Source organism: Podarcis bocagei, assembly GCF_964188305.1.
Source record: "Podarcis bocagei genome assembly, chromosome: 4".
Classification (NCBI taxonomy): domain Eukaryota; kingdom Metazoa; phylum Chordata; class Lepidosauria; order Squamata; family Lacertidae; genus Podarcis; species Podarcis bocagei.
The window spans coordinates 78369414-78393575 of record NC_138128.1 but is presented as its reverse complement, the minus strand read 5'-3'; the positions used below and the strand labels follow the sequence as shown (position 1 = coordinate 78393575).

General features: G+C 38.2%; 1 protein-coding gene across 4 annotated transcripts in view; it reads right to left on the bottom strand.

The window, feature by feature from the left end:
- Positions 1 to 24162, bottom strand: part of CCSER2 (coiled-coil serine rich protein 2) — a 52481-nt gene that overhangs the window by 27239 nt on the left and 1080 nt on the right. For all 4 annotated transcript variants that reach the window (XM_081190831.1, XM_081190833.1, XM_081190832.1 and 1 more), the window contains 5 exons: positions 16784 to 18238; positions 14149 to 14351; positions 5345 to 5435; positions 3588 to 3747; positions 2552 to 2741 (listed from right to left, as the gene is read on the bottom strand). In XM_081190831.1, the coding sequence (XP_081046957.1) occupies positions 2552 to 2741; positions 3588 to 3747; positions 5345 to 5435; positions 14149 to 14351; positions 16784 to 18191 (2052 nt within the window). In that variant the 5' untranslated portion in view covers positions 18192 to 18238. Of the gene's footprint in view, positions 1 to 2551; positions 2742 to 3587; positions 3748 to 5344; positions 5436 to 14148; positions 14352 to 16783; positions 18239 to 24162 lie in introns of those variants that run through there.

Here is a 24162-nt window from a genome sequence, read left to right as displayed (position 1 = left end):
CTTGTATCTGCACCTTCTCCTCGGCTTGCTAGTTTTCTATATACAAGAAGACATTCAATCATGTGAGCATCCCCCACCTGCAGTTTGAAGTGGTATAGTCCAGAGGCAGGATTAAGGCCTAGTTCTCACTGGAGTGCAACAGCAAACTGAATATCACTATTTCCAGCCAGGATCCACACATAATAGGTTGTTACACTATATCCCTAGCTTGATAGGACACATACAGTGTAGCACCTTTGTGCATTCAAAAAAGACCAGGTTACATATGGTTACTTTTTTAAAAAAGCCCCCCTTGAAATATTCCGAGTATTTGAAAACAACCTTTTTTTCCAATTTTACTTTCCGTCTACATGGCATATACTGAATTCTTCTTATACTTCCCAGACTAGCTGAAAGATACATAATCACCATAGACTACTTAGATGTTTTTAAGAACTAAGAATGTTGGGCTTCTTCTGTTCAAAGGGACCTCATCATTAGTGACATCATAACTGTAATAAGCAAACTTCCTCTACTAAGCCAGCACTGTACTGATATGTTAGAAAATGGAAGATTTCAATTAATCATACATTTTTCCAATGTACCATAATTTGTACTAGCAGCACACATTTTACTTGGGAGCACAATGATGTGATGTTTTATTTCACTTTCCCCAAGAAAAAGCAGTTTGAGGAGCAGGTACTGAAAACTGTTCCCTCACTACATAGCGCTCTTAGACACAGCTGTAATTGAGAGGGAAAGATGCGCAGGAGGAAGCCTTCAAAATGCTGTGCTTTATATTTTTGTTCCGGCAGGCTCTCCCAGCTGGATAAATGGGTCTTTACCATGAGTGTCCATTTGTTGGGGTTTTAGTATTGTTTTAAATGTATCTGTTGTTTTTGTGTTTTTAATGATCTTACATGTAAATGGCCTTGAGACAGTGGTTTACCAGGTGAGTAACAGATCAACTGTAATAAATAATAATAATAATAATAATAATAATAATAATAATAATAATAGCAGAATGGCACTTAAGAGCAGTGCTTTACATACACAAGCACCCTGGGAAGCACAGCTCCTAAAGGAAGGAGCGTTCCGCCTTTCCATCCAGGCTGCTCTATAACTAACAGCAGTACTCTACTTGCCAGAGGACCTGACTAGAGGGAGGGCAGCTAGAGTGTCCATTACTGGGTAGGGTTTCTTGAAGATGAAGTCCTTTCGTACTTAGAAAAGTCAGGTATGTTATTCGCAGGTACAAAAATAGAAAGTCTGAGCCAAGACAGTTATGCACAGGAAAAAGGGATGACGTTTACGGTTATTGTTTTCGCAAAGTAACTTCAGAAGCAGGCCTCCCTCTCTCTAGCGAAGCTTAGACTAGACATTTGCAAATCCAGTCCAGAACAATTAGGTTAACACTCAATTTAACTTACACATTTTCAGTTCTTTGACTAAAGCTTTGTATGATCCTATCAATAAAGCTATGTGTGCAAGTCTCTCTAACAATCACACCTTTTTTCTTTTTCAAATTATTATGCAGAAGAAAAACAATCCACACGCATGTGAATTAACACCATAGAAATATGAGCACTACAAATCTGGCTGAGAAGTGTTAGAACATTCACAACCATTATTTCATCTAAAGCAGGTGTAGGGAACCCTTGGCCCTCCAGATGTATAACTCCCATCAGCTCCAGAAAACATAGGCAATAGCCAGGGATGATGAGGGTCACAGTTCAGCAACATCTGGAAGCCCAAAGGTTCCTCACATCTAATCTAACCCCCTGTACACAGGTTTATTTCCTCCCCATGGCAGAACCACGTCACACATTGGGCAAAACATGTACTTCTGCTCCCCCTTGCATGAAGGGGAACTTATGAAGTGACCTTCAGTGACATAGGGCATTCTAACAGATTTTGCTTCACTTCCATGCGTCTGAGCACAATTACATCACAAACAGTGTTCGAAACTCCTATTGTTCTAGGCTCATTGGCAACAGGGAATTTCATTAGCACAAGTAGTTTCTGAGCACTGGGCACAGTACTGCGCTTAAGATTTCAGGTTAAAACTGCAGAGTAGAAGAAAAGGAGGACCTTTTCTGCCTCCCCACTTCCAGATACTCTCTGAAGACTGGAAATGAGACCCTCTTAAGAATATTAGGGGGGTGAGAGGGGAAGGACTAGACTATGTGAAAAATGAACGTATTGTTTTAGCTGCATTTTCAGCTATGTATTCTTGTTATAAAAAGAATGTGCCTAGACATTCCGTTGTTGCGCCCATAACCTAGGTTTAAGGTGCCATTTAGCTCCTAGCTTTCATTTTTCAGTTTCTAACACTGATCACAAATGAAGCAATTTAATTCAAATGAAATACGATTGCTCACTATTTTTTTAAAAAAAACAACAACACCAAGCCACCCTAGTCTTTTACTTGATAATAAAGACTAGAATCAAAGGATGGTTAGGTCAGTTGGTATGGTGGCATGTATGTACACACACACTTATTAGCATCAAGTACCGTAACACAAACTAGTGACAAGTGTCCCTTCAATTCCCATGTTAAAAACTTGCTAACCTGATTAAATATTCTTTTCAATTTTAATAACTGAGTTTTCACAGATGTGCAGTCTTGAACCATATGCCGAAGGGTCATTTCATCCAGCATCACAGTGTTTGCCGGCAAACTTCTCAGAGGTGGGTACAAGCTTGGTGCTCCATATCCTTCAAGGTGACCGACAGGAGGAGAGTCAAAATAGTTGCAGCTCCTGAAAAGTGTTTTAGAAATGTTTTAATAGACAATCTTCTGATGTACTTCAGTAAGAGAAACATTCTGAAATCTTTAATACCAATCAAATATTACTACAGCTATCACTCCATCCTTAAATCAATCAATTAAGCATAGGGCTCAAATAGTCTTGAAGAAAAAAGGATACCTTTGTTTTTCAACAGCATATGTACAGTATATGCAAGAAAAAGTAGCCTTTTTTACAGTATAAACTGTAGACTACAAGCACTAAGTACTTTCAATCAGCTTTAACCAAATTCTTTCTGTTATCTCCTTAAACACCCTTTGCCAAAAAAGTTGTGAGGGGTGCCCCGCAAAACGAATGCCTCGCAAGATGGAAAACTCGCTAGACGAAAGAGTTTTCCGTTTTGGAGGTGCTTCGCAAAACGAATTTCCTATGGGCTTGCTTCGCAAGACGACAATGTCTTGCGAGTTCCTGCTGGTTTTTTCCCCTTCCCCCCCTTTTTCTAAGCCGCTTATCAGCTGATCCGATCAGCAGATAAGCCGCTAAAAGCCACTAAAAGCCACTAATAGCGCTAATCCTTCAATGGGCTTGCTTCACAACACGAAAAAACCGCTAGACGAAGAGAATCACAGAACGGATTCTTTTCGTCTTGCGAGGCACCACTGTACATATTTACACCCCCACCACATGTGAACATAATTCTCTGTTTCCTCGCATCCCCTCCAACATAACACCAACTAATCCTTGTTTATTTGATTTAATCTGACTGGTGTTAAAAACCATCTCCAAACTAATTTATAATAATTTTCTTTTATTATATATAGTTTTAACAACAACAAAAAAGAGTGAAAAGTAACTTACCTGTTCAGATCATTTCTACTATGGGAACAATGGTCAGTATGACCAAGATGATAATGGTCTTGGGCATTCCATCGTTGTGGTGTCCTCTTCCACAACCCCTCCTTCTGCTGTCGAATATTTCTTTCTGGCCGCTCATAACGATTCATATTTTCACAATCCACTACATAGATAATAGAAACTATTTCAATATTCATCTAAATGGAAATATGATCACCCAGAAATGCAAAGTGGCTGCCAGATATAACTCATTACTGATTTACAATGATGTACGGAAATAAGTACAGGAACTGATGTACAACAAATTTGTGTTATCAACTGCTACTGCTGCTAACTTGGTGCTTTTAATTATTTGTATAAAACTGTGATGAAACTTTAATTACTGTTGTTCATCAGTTCAACAGCAAAAGGCAGGATACATATGTTTTAAATAACTGCATCCACAAGGTCACATTACTACTTCAGTTAAGAAACTTGTAATCAAAACTTAAAACTGATGCTGACAGAATTCAGCAGTATTTTTTGTTGCAATGAGTAATTCCCTTGCCATCAGAATCCTAAGATTTAAGAGCAACCTTTAAAAGCAACAGAAACAGCATTTCATTTTATAGCAAGATAGATATATGAATATTTAAACAGAAAGCACAATACAAAACAGAAATACAAAAAAGTTTTAACATATACATTCTATCACATAATGAAAATGAGATTTCAGAGATCTCTCAGTTTGCACGAGCAACAACAACAGATTAGTCAGTGAAAGCTGTGACTGGCAGCTACTTACAAGCTATTAAAAGCCAAGTAAAAAATAATAATGAAAAATACTGCCAGGAAGGAAAAGTTTCAAGAAACCCTTTAGGCTTTTTACTTACCCAGACACTTTCTCTTCACATTGTCAGGCCTCGGCTACGAGAAGCTTTTCATAAAACTGAGCAGTCTTATTCTACTGCCTACTCAGACATAGTTTTGCATAAGACCGTGGTAAACAGGCCTTCCTTCCTGCTCATTCCCTGCTTGCGTATTGTTGGGAAATGAGCCCAATTTGACCCTGTGATTTAGAACTACCGCCTTGCTCACTGAGAACATACTTGCTGCACTAGAACGGTTGCTATAAATAGAGTGCAAGTTCCCTCACAGACTCCAAAATGTAACAAGTAAAGTACAGCCCTATGAACTATTCTAACAAACTTATTTAATAAACTTTTTATGAGGAATCTAACAAGTATAAAGTAAGGTGCATTAAAACATTCAACACAATCGTATATTCTTCAACAGATATTAGAACTCCGTCTACATGTAACAGCTTTCACAACTTAATCCTAAAACAGCCAAAAGTATTTGTATAAAATACTTTTACACTCTGGCTAAGCTTTTACACAAAAAAAGTATGTGATTATTTAAAAATCTCTTATATAGAATGCAATACAAAACACATCAAGAATTCTCCTTAAAAGTACTTTGAAAGCTGAAAGCCATGACACTAAGTAAAATTAGTGCTTAGAAACTGTTTGAAAAAGGTTTTAAGGAAATGCTGTTTTCAGAACAGGATGCTTTAGAAGCTGTATTACAGTAGTAGAAGCAGCAATTTCCCCTGAATAAAGACATGAAGCTGAACACAGGGCTCAGTGTTGCTGATGGTACCTCTGTGGATGTTTCCCATGTTCAGGAAATAACAGTCATAGAGAAATGGGCAACCAAAGTAGCCAGGGTAAGGGAAGTTGCAATAAAGCATTTAAACATATTCAAATTATTTCACTAACCATTATCACAGGGTGCGTCTTCAGGTAAGTCAACATCGAGCATAAGATCATCATCTTCAAGATCGCATGAATCAAGATTATTCAAAATATCCTACAAGAAAATAAAAAATACCTGCTACAAGGTGTGCACATTTGTGTCTGTCTCTCCAGTTTAAACTATGTGCCTTTTGAAATAAACATTTCATTGACTCTCCAACTGTCTCACACATCAGAACACCAAAGTGAAATTACCATGCTCCAAGCCAAGGTGTGTCATCTTTTCAAGCTCCTGGAAGTACCAGGAGAACTAGCTTCCCTTCCCTTTCTTATAATGCACTAGTTTTATGGTGCTGAATCTTCCACATAAAAAATAGACAGGTTTAGAAACCAAGGCTAGAAAGGTATTAGACCTGCCTGCCTGAACAGCTGCAATGCTAGTCATGCAGAGGGACAGAAGAATCATTCCAATGGCTACAGCAGATCCATCTACAGATGTAAATTGCCAGATGCAGAGGGTAGGGGAAACTTCAGGGATAGCTAGGCCAGCTAGAATTGAGCAATCCCACAGGCCACTTTAATAGGTAGGTGCAGCTCTCCGCCTGTCAGTCATCTGCCATCACCAGGCTGTGAAGGAAGATCCATACCGAAAGTGGGGCTTGCAAGGATCAGTTGCCCTCAGGAGCTCCTGGTCAGAAACTGCCTACTGCAGTTGATCCTAGGGAGAGGGGGATTGCTGTCAGTGCCAATCTGTACTTTAAGGCATCCAACTGTTCCTTTGTAGCCAAGTCTTTACCTGCCTCACATTTGACATGATAGCAGATGTGGGGCAGGTGGGCATCACTTAGGGAAGAGAACCTTGTGGACAAAATTAGGATCCCTACAAGGTGGAGGTTCCCCCTGCCTGCTCTATATAATTTAGTTTTGAAAGTGTTTTTTTAAATATAGATAGTTACTGAGTAAACTTATAATTTTATCAATCTTAATAAGTCTATTACGTTAGAAAAATCTTAGCTGAAAATTACACTGTCATTAAAAACAGCACAGATATATCTGTCAAAAGAAACTGAGAGTCCCTGTATCTCAGTAAATACCTTGCAGTAAAAAAAATAACCCTAATCTAATTCTGATATTTAGCTGCCTCATCTCTTTAAAATTAAGAAATTGAAACAACATGGGAAACAAAATGATAGAGAACAATATAAACTTAGAAACATCTGGGCAAAGCTCACTGGCCATGCCATAGTGTCAAGCTTAGTGATATCCTGCACTCAAATAAATGAAGGATTGGCAGACAAGGTTTTGTTCTCCCCATTGCCTTACAACCATTACCTGAAACAAGTCAGAAAGTTACAGAAAAGTAAGGCTTGACTAGCAATCCCAACAGTGATATTCTCTCTTTCTCAAAAAGGAGGGGGGCAACTAGACTGATTTTGATATATAGAATTTTATGTTGTTATGTTTTGAGCTATCAGACTTAGAACATCACACAACTTAACTCCTACCCAGGTAACACAATTAGCACAATGTAATAGCATTCATACCTTTAAGAATGAAAAAAGGAAGATGATTAAGTGTAAAAATGCTCCACAACTTAGGCTTACTATTGCAGCTACCATAGAAACCATGTGGTAAGTCAGGGAGTCCTTCTAACCTTAATCAACTAGCTGTCCAATCAGGAAGCAGCAACCACTGACACTGCCTTAACATCTCCAGTCTCCCTGAAGCCAACTAAACAATCACATAGGTCAGTATGCCTGTTGTCATGGTGACAAAGAAGTGCTACTATTAGCATTTGAAGGCACCACCCCTCCATCATCTTATTGACTCAGGCAAGCAAGCAAAAAAAAAAAAAAATCAAAACAAAAACATCCATGAAGTATTTGATGAAGTAAATATTAAAGAATAATTTATTTGGACAAAAAAAATTTCTCTTCCAATTTAACAAATTTAATTAATTTAGATGCAAACACCAAAAAATAGGGAGATTTAGCACACATTTGCTCTCCATGGTAGCTACGCATGTGCCAGATATTAGGTGTAAGATAGCTAGCCTATACAAATGTGAAGGCAATAACTAAGCACAATAATAATTCATCTGTAATAAAAAGCATTCATATTGCTTATAATGGTGTTATCAAAAATATTAGTACATGCTCCTTTTTAAAACAAATTAAAAGAACTCATTAGATTTCTATCTTCTGCACTAGAATGTGATTCCATTTCAAGAAACTTTTTACTCTCCCCACCCATCCTACAAGAATGAGTGCATGAAGTTCAAAAAAAATTCTACATGTTTAGAACATACGGATAAAATGGTATGTCTCTAGCACACATGGAATTAAAATTAAAGGCATGCTTTTGCAAAGCTTCCCTGGTTATTTTCAAAAACACTTGTGAAGGAGAACTTTCCACTGGCTTCTGCCCACAGAATGTGTACTGAAACCTCAACCTCCAGCTCTATGTGTTTATACTAGTTCTGCATGGAGTGTGTGAACTGGGATGGTTTCTATCAATATGGTTACTTTTCACTAGCTTGTAAGATTTAAACATATAGGTCAGTGCCAACTGCAGCAGTATTACTCATTCCTAGGGTTCTCATCTACTTTGATTCCTCCCACATTTCTCTTTATAGGCTCATATTTGCTCAGCGTGGCAGGGCGTGCCTTCTACAACTCTCTATTTTGTTTTGTTGCCAAAGGCAATCACCAAGCTTTGGTAAGTTTGGAAACAAAATGCAGACAAGCGTCTTACTGGTAAAGAAGTTTTGGTTTTGAACAGCAACAAACTAACACCATTACTCTGAAAAAACCTGGAAAGCAGTCCCACATTCAAAATGAAAATATAGATAATCTAGAAGATTAAACAACATTCGTAGGCATCTCTGAAGGTTTTGGAGTAATATAATCAAGCTCCTTAAAACCAAATTCAAGAATGAATGCATGCATACCACATACTAGAGGAGATTTAAAAAAAAGAAAAATGAGGACAGCCATCCTGTGTATAACGTCTATGAGAAGAATGGAAAACAACACTTACAATGCTGTCTTTGTTTTATGTATGATAATATCTAAGGCCCAGGTTTAATGAACAGACTGAGATGACAAACATGCTCATAGATTATCTTTAAAAAAAAGCATTAGCATTACTGACATAAAATGCACATTTACTACCACTACTAAGGGATATACTTAGTTCATAGCACACCCATTTCCTGAAATGCACAAAAATATACCAGGAATACAACTATAGTTTGATAACATCCTGTAAGGCAGAGACAGGCAGACTTTAGATCTTGCTTGGTATTTTCTTTAAAAACAACAATAAACAGACTAGAATTACTATGATTCAAAGATACATCTTATGTTATGAAACAAGAGACCACAAGTATGCCCTCCTAACAGTTAAGGCATAACTAATCTGTTATGTGGTACTGAGTGTGTACCCGTTCCTTGCTGGTGGGTAAAATCAATGCCTACATAGTCCAGCAATCTTTGGAAAATCCCAGCTGCCAGTAGGTGTTAGGACCTAACTGTTAGGTGGTCAACCAGAAATTGCCCAACAGTCTACCAGTGACACAAAATCTACTCTTTGCTCCCCCAGCAGCAACCCTAACCCCCAAATACTTAATTTAATACTTGTCTCTTCAAACAACATTCAGGAAACCTATAGCACATACGTATACACACACACACACACTAGATACCAGCTAGACTGGTAAAGAAAAGGCAATTTATATGTGTTGCATATGTGATATAACATGGTGCCACCAGATGGCAATGTAGTGTCCCACTTTTCTCTACCTGTTTTCCCTGTTCAAATTTACAACGCCTTAAACTGAAACACTTCTTTGATGTGTCTAGATCCAGACAGTGTTAAGGGAGGTATGTAAGAGCAAAATGAAGTCTGCTTGTAGAACAGGACTTCCTTCCCACCCCTTGTGTAACCCCACACCACCTAAATGGGGGAGGGGAGGGGGGGCAGAAGAGTTTTAGGGAGTGTGAGGAGCGCACAGGGAGAGGGGAGAAAGTCCCATTGCATTAGCAAACCTTGCTTCACCTATTCAAAACCTTAGTTGAATTGAACCCAGAAAGCTGGGAACAGAAACATGAACATGATCTAGTTTAGGACATCAGCAAAACCAAAACTTGCTTCACAGCAAGATCACAGAAAAGAAATATTAAATTTTAAGTTCCTTTGAACAGCATTTTAAAAAATATTAATACTACAAATACATTTGCTTATGCAAAGTCTAGCAGCTTATTACAAAACACTTAATAATCTGCTAATATAGAAGTATTAAAATTTGCATTATGGGAAGTATTCTCTACTTCTAAATTAAATGGAAAACAAAGGTACTGAAAATGCAATTTGTAATATACAATGGGAGCAAAATATGCAGAGCAAATATTTAAATATGTAAATTCACAAAGTCAAGCAAAGAACACATTGTAAATTTACATGATTAAATTTCATGGTATGAAAAGCAAAACTAAATTAGTGAAGTCCTTTCAGTGGGCTGGCAGGGCAGAACTGTTTTAAATAAATAAATAAAATAATGACACCTTAAAAATAGTGCAATAGGCGCAAATAGCTACTATCACCAGATATAAAATATAGAAAGGGTCATTTAAGTGGAACTAACACCATACTAATGATACTTTGTACCTGGTAAGTTTTTCAGTATTTTACTCATTGGAAAGCTATGGCAAGCATGCTAACTTCTGTGCAAATAATTAGATATTTATAGCATAGACACTTTCACTATGGCAAATGAAAGTAGATACATTTACAGCTGCAGATATTTGCATTTAATACTGTATTTTTATATTCAATTACATAAAGAATAAAGGAGGCACCATGAAAGCTGTCCACCTGACATGATTTGAAGGATGTTTAAACCATCAGCTTATGCTCTTATACTGCCATCTAGCCTCCATTCATGAAGTTACCAAGAAGTGCACTAGATATTCAGCACCACAGAGAACTCAACCGACTTTACAGAGAGAGTTAGATTATATGTTTATTTTTAAGGGATTCTTCAAATGGAGAGAGCTACTATCTCATAAAATGACTAATGTACTCTAAAACAGCTACCACCATTACAAAATTTGCACAATATCCTTGTTGACAAGCTGGTAAAATATGGGTTAGATGAGATGATACAGGTCTTGGGTAGATCCACAGCTGGTTGAACAACTGTACCCAGTGGGTGCTCATTAATGACTTTGTCAAGCTCAAGGAAGGCTTTCATTGGAATGGCATAGGGCTCTGCCTTAGGCACTATGCTGTTCAACATTTTTACAAATGACTTGGTCAAAGTAGAAGGGAAGCTTATCAAATATGCAGCTTACATTTATCTTGGTTGGAACAATGGACCCAAACCAACATGATAAAAATTCAGCAGGGATAAAAATAAAATCCTGCATTTTGGTACCAAGAATCAAATACACAAATATAGGGAGGGAATAAACCTAGCTTTGCAGCAGTACTTTGAAAAGATTTGTCTAAATTAGTCACAAGATAAAGCTGAACTAGCAGTTCAAAGAGGTTGGTAAAATACTAAATGCAATCTCCGGCAGCATTGACAGAAACACATACTATTTGCTGCTAAGCAGACCAGATCTGAAGTACTATGCTCAGCTCTGGACACTGCCTTTTAAGTAGGACACTGACAATCTGCAGCATGTCCAGAGGAAGGTGACCAGGATGGTGAAGAATCTAGAAACTAACTCACATGAGGAACAGCTGGATATGTTTAGCTGGAGAGAAACAGGATGGTGATATTGTCATGCAGAAGGTAGAGCTGGCTAGCTCTCTGTTACTCACTAGGACAAGACTAGAACTAAGATGTGGAAATGGAAACCAGGTTTCAGCTAAATAATGTAAAAAGAGCCTTGCTTGATCAGGTGGAAGGCCCACCTAGTCCAGCATCTCGTTCTCCTAGTGGCCAACCTGTTGCCTTTGGGGAGGTGGCAAGCAGCACCAGAGTGTAAACAGGACCATTAGAGAAACTTCCTAACAGTAAGAGCTGTTTGACAATGTAAGAGCTACCTCAGGAGGGGGTGGGCTCTACTTTAATGAAGATATTTAAGCAAAGGCTGGACAACCGTCTATCAGGGGTGCAATAGCTGTATTGAAGATCCTGCACGGGGCAAGAGGTTGGACTAAATGAACTCCATGATCCGTTCCAAATCTATGATTAAATGCCTGCATTTTTTCATGCAGTTTAACACATTTTGATTACAGATATTTACAAACATCAGACAACTAAGCACAGCTTCAGGTAACATTACATAGGCTATTGCTTCTTACATGAAACTTCCAACTCAAACTGTAACCCCTTCCAAACCCATTTATATTTCATACTATGAACAAGAGTCAGTGATTGAGGTTTTACTACAAAAATCTACAGGTTTCACAAAAAGAAAAAGATACACTCTTGAAGGAGATAAATACTTAAGCAATAGATTTATTCTCTTTGATCTCTACAAGAGGGAGTTTCAGCTGAACAAGAGCTCTAGGAATTTTACTCAGCCTTACAGAAATGCAGTTGTGGTTAGTCAAATAAAGACCTCCAGTTGCCTGGGAAACCAAACTAATCTTGCTAGACTTGAGAATTTCAATACATACTTTCAAAGTGAAATATAGTTTAGGTATAATTACTATCAAACAAATCTTGAAGGTACATTTATCTGAATTTCTCTCCTGCCTGATCTTCAGAGTTCAGAGCAGGTTACACATATATTTATAGTGCTAAAAATATAAAGATGATTTCAGATTTCTTTAAGTAAAGCAGCAGCAGGAGCAAGACAGACTGGGAGACAGTTAGACTCTTAGAAAAGAAAAAGTGAAAGCACTGCTAAAAGGACAGGGGGATTTATAGAGAAAATTAATTTATTTTTGTCTGCCTTCAAGTACAGAATATTTTTTCCCTACATCATTATATATGAAAGATCTTTATCCAGAATTTGTCCCTCTGAAAAAAATCAAAAGAATTTATACAAGCAACACATGTAGCACTCTTTGTAAGTAATCTAAATCAGAGTTTAACAATGTGGCTTAGTGAAATGAATTATATTAAAGGTGCAAGATATTTTTCACTTTTCACCAGGTATCATCATTGCCAGTTTTGTTTTAAATGTTTTCTTTGATGATTAGCCAAAGGCAGCTACAACGCAGCCCATCTGCAACTTCAGGCAGATCATTCAATTGCAGCTAGAAGCTCTCCTGTGGTAAGAGGAAACAAGCACAGTGCCTTATGCAGCAGCTGTAACCACAGAATGCAAGGAGATAACCACTAAAAAGCAAATGCAGGAAGCAATTGGAAGTTGTGAAATTTTTCACAGCAGGATCTCAGAACCCTGCTTTAGAAGAGCTATTCAGAGTTGCATTTACTTTTTCACTAAATTACAATTCTCAACTTAGGCAATCCAAATTCAGCACCCTATGTAAATTATCCAAACTGAACAAAAGTACATTTTCTGGATTATGTAAAGCCATTCTGCTCTCTAGACTATGAAGCCCACCTCCAGACATGGGAAATTTTAGCATTTCTTCAGCTTCTGAAATATCAGCTGGCATTGCCCACACATATTTCAGCATATCCTTGCAGCAATAAGGGCTATTTAAAAAGTTTATTCTTCCTCAATTCTAAACCCAATGCCACATTCTACCTATCCCAACAACAGAAGCAACTGCTACTGTGGCAAGTGTTTCTTAATGAAAATAATTCTACAGTACCAGTTCTGACCCAAAGCTTTTATTTCTGTTTCATTTTCATGTAAGTGAGGACACTAGTTAAAGAGTTTGTTAAATGCAGACAACCATTCATGAAGATACAATATATCCTCTGCATCATATATTACTTTGCTATATTTATGAGTACATACTTCAGGTGACTAAACTATCAAGGCCTACCAGGGGAAAAGATGGGGTATAAATATATAGTAATAATAATGAAAACCTGCAGCTCTGATTCCAATTATTTCCAATCTACAATTCCAGATTTTAAATTAACATGCTACTGTTCTATTGGTTATGACTTTAAAAACTGAATTTCAGCAAGGTAAGCCTGCAATTTACATGGGGGTTACATTCCAGGGATTTTGCCTAAAGCCAAAATTGCATGTAGTTAAAACATTGGTTTCAAGGGAGGGTGGGATTACCAAAGTCATTTTTCCAGGAACCCCAACCACCTTTTAAAAAATACCAAAAACAAACCTGACACACCCATAAAGCTGAATGCACATTTGTTAAAAGACCACAAGTTGCAGGATTACTGTATCAAATTGCAAGCAAGAACTTGTTTCTACAACATTTCATGATTTAAAGCAGATAGTCAGCAAAAAGAAAAAAGTCACTGTCCTCACATATAATTGTGATATTGGAATTGTAATAAATGTGATATTGGAAGACTTGGCATTTGAGCATAATACAAAATATTGCAATGGTCTCATTTCACCTGCATCAGAAGTGTGTTGCCTATTTACAAAGGATGCCATACTCCCTTTAAGTTAAACTCTAATTAAATAAACACAAGCATTTTACCCCTTGCGTCACTGGGAGACTAAACAAGCCAAAGCTTGGTTCGTCATGTGCAAATCCAAATAAGAGCAGAAACCATGGTCTGTCAAATCAGCACAAGCTCAGGTTGCACATAATGTCAAACTAGGAACAGGGGAGAAGCAAAGCATTTATCTTTGTTAAAGTAGTCTTGTTTTAAGACTATAATTTAAGGTTGCAGGTGAACTAGGCTATGGTGAGCCTTGCAGAAAGTTAACTGCTTTTGAATACTATCCCAATAATGATAAACAAGTTATACTTACTATACTATTCATTTCTGAAGAATCATAACTTCCACATGGATGGACACTTCCAATGGGCTCCAACCCTTCTTCATCCCACATATAGGTTCCATCAGAGCTATCAGATGGAGAAAGCTCAAAGGAAGAACCAGCTCTGTAGTCCATGTCAGAGGAAATCACATTGCTCCCAGCAGGATGTTTTGCACTTTCACTCTTGTCATCTACTATTTAAATAAAAGCAAAAGCAAGAAGTTAACATTATACACAAACTCTCAAAATTTGCAATTTACATGCTGCATTACCTACATGCAGTTATCAAGAGTCGCCTCAGTTTCTCTCTCTGTAAAGGTAAAGGTAAAGGGACCCCTTACTGTTAGGTCCAGTCGTGGACAACTCTGGGGTTGCAGTGCTCATCTTGCTTTACTGGCCGAGGGAGCCAGCGTACAGCTTCTGGGTCATGTTGTCAGCATGACTAAGCCGCTTCTGGTGAACCAGAGCAGCACACGGAAACGCTGTTTACCTTCCCGCCGGAGCAGTACCTATTTATCTACTTGCACTTTGATGTACTTTCGAACTGCTAGGTTGGCAGGAGCAGGGACCGAGCAACGGGAGCTCACCCCATCGAGGGGATTCGAACCACCGACCTTCTGATCAGCAAGCCCTAGGCTCTATGGTTTAAACCACAGCGCCACCTACATGCCTTCTCTCTCTGTACCATTTCTAAAAAGTAAATATTCTAATGCAAACAGTTTAAGAGTTTTGTAAAGCAGGTCGGCCAGCAATGATACAAACATATTCAAGAATGGCAAGCTCACAATACTTTGTAACTTAACTTAGCTACACTGTTCTTTCCTGTTGATATTATTAATAATTACTATTTTTATTTTCATTAACCTTCACCCCAATATTTCAGGATGGGTTACAACAATTAAAACACAATATTAACATTGGATGCTGAGAAAGTGGACCTATTCATGAGTTCCAGTAAGAATTGGCAGATTAGCAAATGCTGTTCTGTTGTTCAGAACCTCCTCTCAAACTAGATGGAACCTCATGTTGCAAACATTCTATATGTTCCACTGGAGTAAGCAGAAGTAAATTGTCCCCTTTTCAAATTTCAACCAAAGAGAAGAAACAGGACTCTGTCCTTGAATCTTGACCCTTGCTGTTATTGGAATAAAGATACAGATTATATTCTTATATTCTGATAACAACTACAAGCATTCCATCTGTCAACACTTTCTAAGAAATTGTTCAATTTATAAAGCAAACATACCCAAACCTACTGATATTAATTTATTTCTATGTGTACATGCTTAGGATCACAGCTCAACTCATAGTTTGACAGTGTTTTATAGTATAAACTATTTTTCTTTTGGTGCAAAACATGGCTAAGAGAACATGAGGCAAGACTTTAACTTTCTAAAATTAGCCCTTCCAGAACAGACATAACTGATAAAGGGTGGTATATAAATCAAATAAATAAATAACAACAATGATAGCTTGCCATAGTTTCTTCTGCCACAAATGTTAGACTGTCACACCTAAACTGCTTCTTATAAAAGTACTGAGTACTATGTCACAGTTTAAATCACTAATAAACGCCATAGACTTCAGTAGCTACAAGTTAGGCATTTGCTTTTAACTATTCCATCAAATTAAAGAGGACTTAAACTATGCTCAAATTTGGCTAGATCAGGCACATTATTTTAACACAGAATTTGCATCTGCATGCTGTCCACCAGCATGATGGCACTAAGAATCCAGGAAGATGAATAGCAATCAATGGTAGAACAGCTTCATAGTTACCTTGTTTGAGGAGATGTACAAATTACTGTATTTTTCGCCCTATAGGACGCACCTTTTCCCCTCCAAAAATGAAGGGGAAATGTGTGTGCGTCCTATGGGGCGAATGCAGGCTTCAGGAAGCTATCTGCAAGCCTTGGGAACCCCGCGCGACTTCCCACCGGGCTCCCAAGGCTTGCGGATAGCAGCCTACAGCCTGAAACCCAGGGAGCGCAGCGGAGCACGCCCCGGGTTTCGGGCAGATATCCACAAGCCTTGGGAGCCCGGCGAGACTTCCCGCTGGTCTCCCCAGGCTTGCAGATAGCAGCCTGTTCTGGTGGCTGGGGTCGGGGGAAGCTCGGGCTTCCCCCACCCCAGCCCCGTGCCTGGGGGGGGAAATAATTTTTTTTCTTTATTCCCCCCCCAAAAAAAAAACCTAGGTGCGCCCTATGGGCAGGTGCACCCTATAGGGTGAAAAATACAGTAGCTGCTTGGTGGTACCATTAGGACAATTAAAAATAGTTTTGTAATAGAGCCAAGTTTCTTAGTGTCATTGTATATAGAACTAGTTAATAATGTGTTTGTGGACAAAACACACTGGGTAAAACTTCCTCCAGAGCACCCAAGTCCAAGAAATAACTTGTTTTTCCCTCTAAAACTGGCTGTGCATGTATCCTACTCTTTAAACATACATAGAAAAACTAATAAAATTTTGAACAATCAATAAAACCTATTGGTAGACTTCTTCACATATTTGTTATTTATAATCTAACAAAAAAATTTAATGCACACTATTAGGTGACAAAATTGTAGTGGCAATACTGTAAGAGCTTAGGTTCCCATTTTCAAAGAAAAAACATAACATATTTACCAGACACACGTATATTCAGCCATTCATCAGAATTACAGTTGGATCTTTCACTTTTCTTAAGAGACAAAATCTGATCTAGCGGTATTCCATTGCCATGCTCCAGCTCTTGAACAGAAACCACTTCTTCTTGAATTGTTATTGGTCGGTTGGGATCTTCTAGATCTATGAAGTCATCACTAAAGTCTTCGCTCAGATCATTTTTCTCAGAAGAGGACAAGGAAGATATAGATATTTCATCAACATCGCCATCCATGCTAATGATTTTATCTACATTATTATGTACAGTTTCTCCATCTTCAGTTCTTTCATTGTTTTGCATTCCTTTTGCATCAACTCCTCCATTGCTATTTGTTGAGATCAAGTCCTCCTCTGTGCAGTTTTCGGTATCTTTACTTGTGCTGCCATCCACAGGGATCTTTCTCCCCAAGTGTTGGTTGCTAGGCTTCAATAAAGATGGACGGGCTGTTCTAAATCTGAGAGAAGGTGCATCCCCAGAGCCATTGGATAGTGGTTGTTTTTTCAAACCAGGGGGAGCTAAAGCAGCATATGATCTAGAAAACCCATATCTTAATGGTTCGTTGCCATTGGGCATATCCAACTGCCGTGCACTTCTTGATAATAGATTTGACCTCTGAGATGCTCTAATAGTTAAGTGTTGGTTTTGATAAGGCCTTGTAAGATCCACAGCTCTGTTAAAAGAGTGTGACCTAGTTAGGGTTGCAGGGGGCAAGATAGAGCTTTGAATGGAATGTGAAAAGCTTTGTGACCTAACCATTTTTTCACAAGATTTATCATTGTCAGTCAACTTTGCCAGACTCTCCCCTGAGCTGCTCCTGGTGGCAGTAGAATTACCTCTATTCCTCTGCAAGCCTATAGTTGAACGGTTCCCACAAATTCCATTCAAGTGTGATTTTGGAGCATGAAGTCCAGAAAATGAAGTTCTGCCTAACAAGGAACTTTTACTGTACTTAGCAGAACTAGACAGCCCAGGCAAAGCCTTTTGGTTTAATTCTTCGGTAGGTGGCACAAACATGCTGTTTTGCTTAGCTAGTTTTGACAAGGTGTTGCTTGAACCCACCCTGAGCACTTCTTTACCAACTGCTCCTTCAGACTGAGGGCACTTTTCAGAATCTGTCAGCCTTTCATTGGAATTATGACTAGAGTCAGATTCACTGCTGACCTGATCACCCAGTTGGTATTTATTTGATTTTCGCCAGTTAAAAGAGAAGGAAGACATACGAATAGTGCCATTGTGCTTGCCAAAATTTTTGTCAACGCTCCGAGTATTCCCTGATAAATTAACAGCTGTCCCATTTGGGATGGTCTGTAGCATATTTCCAGCAGGTTTTGTTCCATACTTTGGTAACCTGGAAACCAATGATGTCCTGATATGACTTTTCTCTTCCATTAGCTATAGTCCTTCCATGAGATATTGTCCTTTAACATTACTTGACTCTAGAAATAGAAGGAAAGAGAAAAAGATGAAAATGTTAACTGCACAACCTTGATTATAGAGTGTATACACAGTGTATTATATAAATCTGACCTGACATCCTTAAAGGAGCAACTATCTGTTTACTGAAACAACTCAAATACATTTACAATGAATAGAATCTTCTTACACAGGAACAAGTATTTCAGAAAGAGACCCATGTAAATCTGCCAAATGCAATTTTACCACAGTTACGCTAGAAAAAGGGAGAAGACAGATGTAGGAACTAGTTCATGGATATAATAAAGTTGACAAAGGGTGATGATCTGGGGATAAATCTGAAGTAAACATGGGAGGTTTCATCAAAATGCATCATATATCCAACTTCTTCAGAAGCCATCCTGTGGGCTGCTGCCAATACAAATCATTGACTACGGAATCTTTCCAAATGTCACCTCAATACACTTTTAATATCAAGTGTTGTCACCAAGTAAGCACTGCTACCTGCTCAAGAGTCCACACTGATGCATGTAGCTGTTATCTCAAGATTATATTTTGTATTTCCAAGAACTCCACAGCAACAGTTACAATTTATCCACACAATATCTAAGCTGTTGAGAGCACAGGCGGAAAGATAGAAACACTTTCATTAAATGGAAACCAAACATTGCACAGGATCAGCTGTTCCATTTGAAAGAGAATAAAGGCATTCCTGTGAATACAAGCCCAGAACATGGTGGCAACACTGATCTAATCTACCAATATTCTTGTAAAGTATTAATTCCATATACTTTGAAAATGGCTTGAAACTGTGGAAGGAACTGTGGCACCCACCCTGTTGAATGGCCTCCCATCAATTGTCAATGAGATGGGTAATAACCTTCAGGAGACATCTGAAGGCAGCCCTGGTTAAGAAATCTTTTTAAGGTTTAATGTTTTTACTGTGTACGCAAATGGGTAAAATACTATAGGTTTTCAGTGAGCATGTCATGAGAATCTTGGGTACCATATTGATAAGTTTTTAACTACTGCTTGTAATTGCAAAACTAAGGAGACAACAAAATGGAAGCATTTTACTCTCAAGAATTCCAATCATGTTAACATGCATGCATAAAATTTCATTTTTGGACTTTGAATTCTACACTTTTTTATTTGTGTACACAAGAGCTCAGGGCTTACTATGAATGGTAACATAATTACTGCTGTGTGTACCAAAACTAGACATACATCAAGTATAATAAAATAAAACTGCCCTAGCAAGTAGTTTGGGCTGCTCCATGCTTGAGGCACTGCCAGCATTTTTTGCATCTGAAACAGCTAAATGCTATCCTTCATATCTAATAAGTAGAAACTCCTTATACTGGTAACTTGCTACCTTTGACTTCATTTCACTTAGATTAGTAATTTTTGAACTAGAAATGGGTCACCTAAAGCTCTATAAATCGTTATCAGCTTTGATCATAAGCTCTTATATAGCAAGTGTACAAAAATCAACTGCCACAGGATAACATTTATAACCAAAGCAGATAATAGGTATCCAATAATCTTGATGCATTGCTTTATGCATTCCATTATACTTTAAAAATCTAAATATTAAAGAAGGCTATGGTTTACAAATAGCTTACAGTAACAACTGAACAGTCAAATCAATCGCCATCCAATGTATGTACTCTAGTTTCCAGCTAGTTATGACCTACATTCCTTCAAGAGAAATGTAGGTCACATGAAAAAGCCATATTTTCAATGTAGCACTGTAAAAACTGATATAGGCAAGGTTCATTCATCTCCTCTTCCAATCAGCAAGACAGTAACTCTTTCTCCATCCTGCCACAGTCAGTTACCTATGCTGGGTGCACCTCAAATATAGTTTGGGAAGCAAAGATGCAGTCACCATACCAGAGCCAGCACTTGGAGATCTTTCAAACTTATCAGAATGGAATGTTTACTCACCCTTGGCCACCAGGTGTGTAAATAATTCCAAATACGCTGTTGACCATCTAAATTAAAAATCACTATTATGATTGCCTGGGAAGTTGGTCCCATACAAATATAATCTGGCTAAGTTTTATGTCTGTTTTTATTTTGATTGATACAAAGAAACAAGCAATAATTAAGTGAAGCTTTAACACCCTTATCCTTCACTAATGCACTCTCTCTTGTGCTTATTCGAGTGGCATTGTTTTCCATTGTTAAAGCACTCTGATAACATACTTGAACATAGAGGGGGGGATAGATTGTTTTTAAAAAGTGAATCATTATTTTTGTGCTATGAGGCATGTGTACTTCTGAGATCAATATACTACAGTGTGTAATGTGTTACTGATACATAATTTACAATGGAACATAGGAAAGAAGTCTACTGGCTATTCCACAATCCTTTGCTAAGGAGAAACACAAAGAAAAACTAAAGAATATTTGCAGCATTCTGTAATCAAGTTGGGTACAATAACTACAATATTGTTTACTGCTGACGCCTGATTAGTAAGTTTAATTATGAGATGGGGGAAAGTGTTCCAGCATTAGCTAAACCCCATTACTCTTTGCTAGAATGCAACCCAGAGACAGAACACTTCCTTTTTTTAATGGACTACTGAATCCTAGCACTTATAATTTGACACATGTAAACATCCACTTGCCTGGTGATCTCCGATGAACATCAACAAAAACAGTCAACATCTGTGATGAAGAACAACAGTTGACCAGTCAGGGAATCTTTATAAATTTATACTGAATCTAGCAGTGTAAGATTGGAATCATTAAAAAATATGAATTAACCAGCACCTTCACTGACCAAATTCAATAGGTTAGGTTTATTGAATACAACTGAACCAACTATGTCTACTAAACATTTTGAATAAAACAATCTGGCCAATATTTAGCATCTTTAGATACTATTAATTTAGATGGGAGAGTCTGGCAACTGCTGAAATCCTCCAGCAGCAGGCATAAATCCATTTAACTTTAGTTGGATCATGCTCTATGTTTATAGACATTGGGAGTTGTCCCCCACCATTATACAAGAACTACCAATAAGCCTGTGAGAAAGTGATTTTACAACTTTCACTGGCATTCACAAGAGCAGAGTAGCCCTTAACTTTTGTACATTGTTTGTTTGCCTAAGTTTATAGACTGAATGCTGATAAGATGGTGGTAGTGTGGCCAGGCAGCTCAATTCCAGGAATTGGTGAAACAGCTTGTTCTGGATGAGGTAGTACTCCTCCTGTAGTGGCATGTATGTAGCTTTGGGGCATACCTTAACCTCATGTTGTCAATGGGGGCTCAGGGGGCCTTGGAGTACCTATTTCCAGATGTGGCTCACTCACCAGCTAAAGCTGTTCCTGAACTGATGGTTTGGCATGAGTGCCATATACTCTGGTGACCTCATATTTGGATTACTGCAACTCTAAGTGGGGTTGACCATGAAAATGGTCCAGAAGCTGTAGCAAGCGTAGAATGCTGCTGCTTGGTTATTAACTGGGAAAGTAAGATGCGAGCATAGAACAATGCTCTTAAAATCATTGTAATAGCTGCCTGTGGGCTGCCTTAATGACTTGGAGTCTAAATATCTGCTGGAGCACCTCCTTGATACAAGACAACTCAATCAACAAAAAGCAGGGGGTTCTGCTTGTGGCTCCCCACTAAAAATCATAGCTCAGGACATACAACAGGGTATTTTTCACGGTGGCACCCTGACTTGAAACACCCTTTTCCCAGAATTGTTTCTCCTATGTCCTTTGAAGACAGTCTTGTATTTTAATATTTCAAATTTGGGAGATACATAAGCACTTAAATATATATGAAGGGTTCATCAGAACAACAGCCAAGAACCCAATGGTTTGTAATGTTTTATATTAGCATTTTTCCAAATGTAACCCTGAACTGAACAGGTTTATCATATTATGTTCAGAACATTGAGACACTCAGTCACTAACCATCAAGCAGGTAAGCTTCCAGACAGAATCAGTTACTTCTCATTCACTTTTGTTACAAATGTATTATGTCAACAGGGTTTTTAAAAAAAGCTTTTAAGGTGTTATAGGACAGCTTTTAAAATCATCACACATTGTCTCCATCTTCTCATTTATGTTGCTCATTGACAAACCTGGGCAATATTGTAAGATCTGGGTACAAGGACTCTCTAGTGCTACATTTGACACTGCTTTGGACCAAATGGGCCTTAATTCCTGCCCGATTAGGAATCATTTGAAGCAATGCAGAACTCATTACCATTGACAAAATTATTTCTTATAGCACCTGGTATTTCTTGATTTGCATTCATTTTCTCTTCAATATCAGATCAATAGCACCCTTTGCTAGTGGTACTCAGATAAAATATATACTGATACATTTCTTAAGTAGATATCAACCATATGGATATCTACAGTGGCCAGCTAGCAAAGGAGAGTAGGATCTCACCATCTGTAGAGATTCCTTACACATAGTGAGGAACCTTTTGCCCATCTCCCAAAAATACCCTGTCAAGAGTTGTACACACATGGCTTTCCTCATGCTGCCTGAACATATTCACAGAAGCAGAACTGAGCACAAAGAAACTAAACCTGGATTGTGGGCAATAGGGAACATATTGCATTGGCACAGCTAACATCCACACCCTAAGGAATGCTCAAAGACAACAAACAGTTGCTGTCTTGTCCTGAAAAAGGTGATGAGAGAAAGGGAATGGCGTTCCTCATGAATGTTTGGGTTGCATATTATGTTCTCTTTTACTAGATTCCAAGTGCTAGACTGAATCCTAGCACTAGCCTTTAAGGCAACCTTTCTCAACCTTGGGTCTCCAGATGTTGTTGGACTACAATTCCCATCATCCATAGCTAGCAAGACCAGTGGTCCAACAACATCTGGGGAGCCAAGGCTGAGAAAGGCTGCTTTGTGACACACCCCTTTTTTGTTTTTAAATTTCATTTCTTTCGTTCATTTTTTGGTTACTATTGCTATTACAATTTTACAGCCTAGAATTACAAATGTTATTAATGTACTACATCCTGAAAAATGTGAATGCTCATCTCATGGTGGAACTTGCCAAGAACTGCTAGGCACCAGATGACACTGCAAATCATTAGAAAGATAGTAATGATGCTAGCCTTCAAAAAGGCTAACGGACAACCCAGATTCCATCTGTAACTTCTTCTGTTTGATCCTCTAAAGAAAAGACACAACAATCTGAACTACAACATTTACTTCTAGGGACCAAATAAAGACTTCCATATCCCTAATACAAGAGGTATGCCTTCTTATGCTAAGAGACATAATGATTTCTGCAGAGATCAGAACACTTCTAAAATAATTCTTAACTTTCCTAGAAATATTAAAGATTAACATTGTTTTGAAGACTACTACTTCAAAACCTATACTCAGCAACATTAACAGAATTTCTTATGGGCAACAATGAAGAAACTACCTTCTTGCCACTAAGACAAAGTGGATGGAATTCAACACAATGTTAAGGAGATTGTTCTGTCAGCACAAGTATTTCTATTTGCCCAACTGAACAACTTCCCCTCTCCTCCCACTGCTTGCTATTTTGGGGGCTTTCCCAGACCTCCAGTGTAAATTGGGGGAGCAGAGGGGGAGTCCTGCTACGTTAGTTGGAGTCATTGCACTGACCTGCTAACAGATCAGGGGTTAGCTGAATCCAGCTCAGTATTAATAATGTAACTTAAGGAAACTACTGTTTGTGAGTAGTAGAAATCTATCCATGCTGTTACCTTCTGAACATGACATTAAATAAATTAAATTTAGTATTTTTAATTGCTTTTAACAGTTGTGCAATGATTATCATTACTGCTTTCTGAAACAGTGCTCAAGTACCAACCTGGCTGCACAGACCACACCCAGGGAGACTCTCATCTCAGGAACCAGAAACCCATTAAAGAACTATAACCCAATCTATGTTGAGTCAGCGACCCATCCAACCAATTTCAATAGA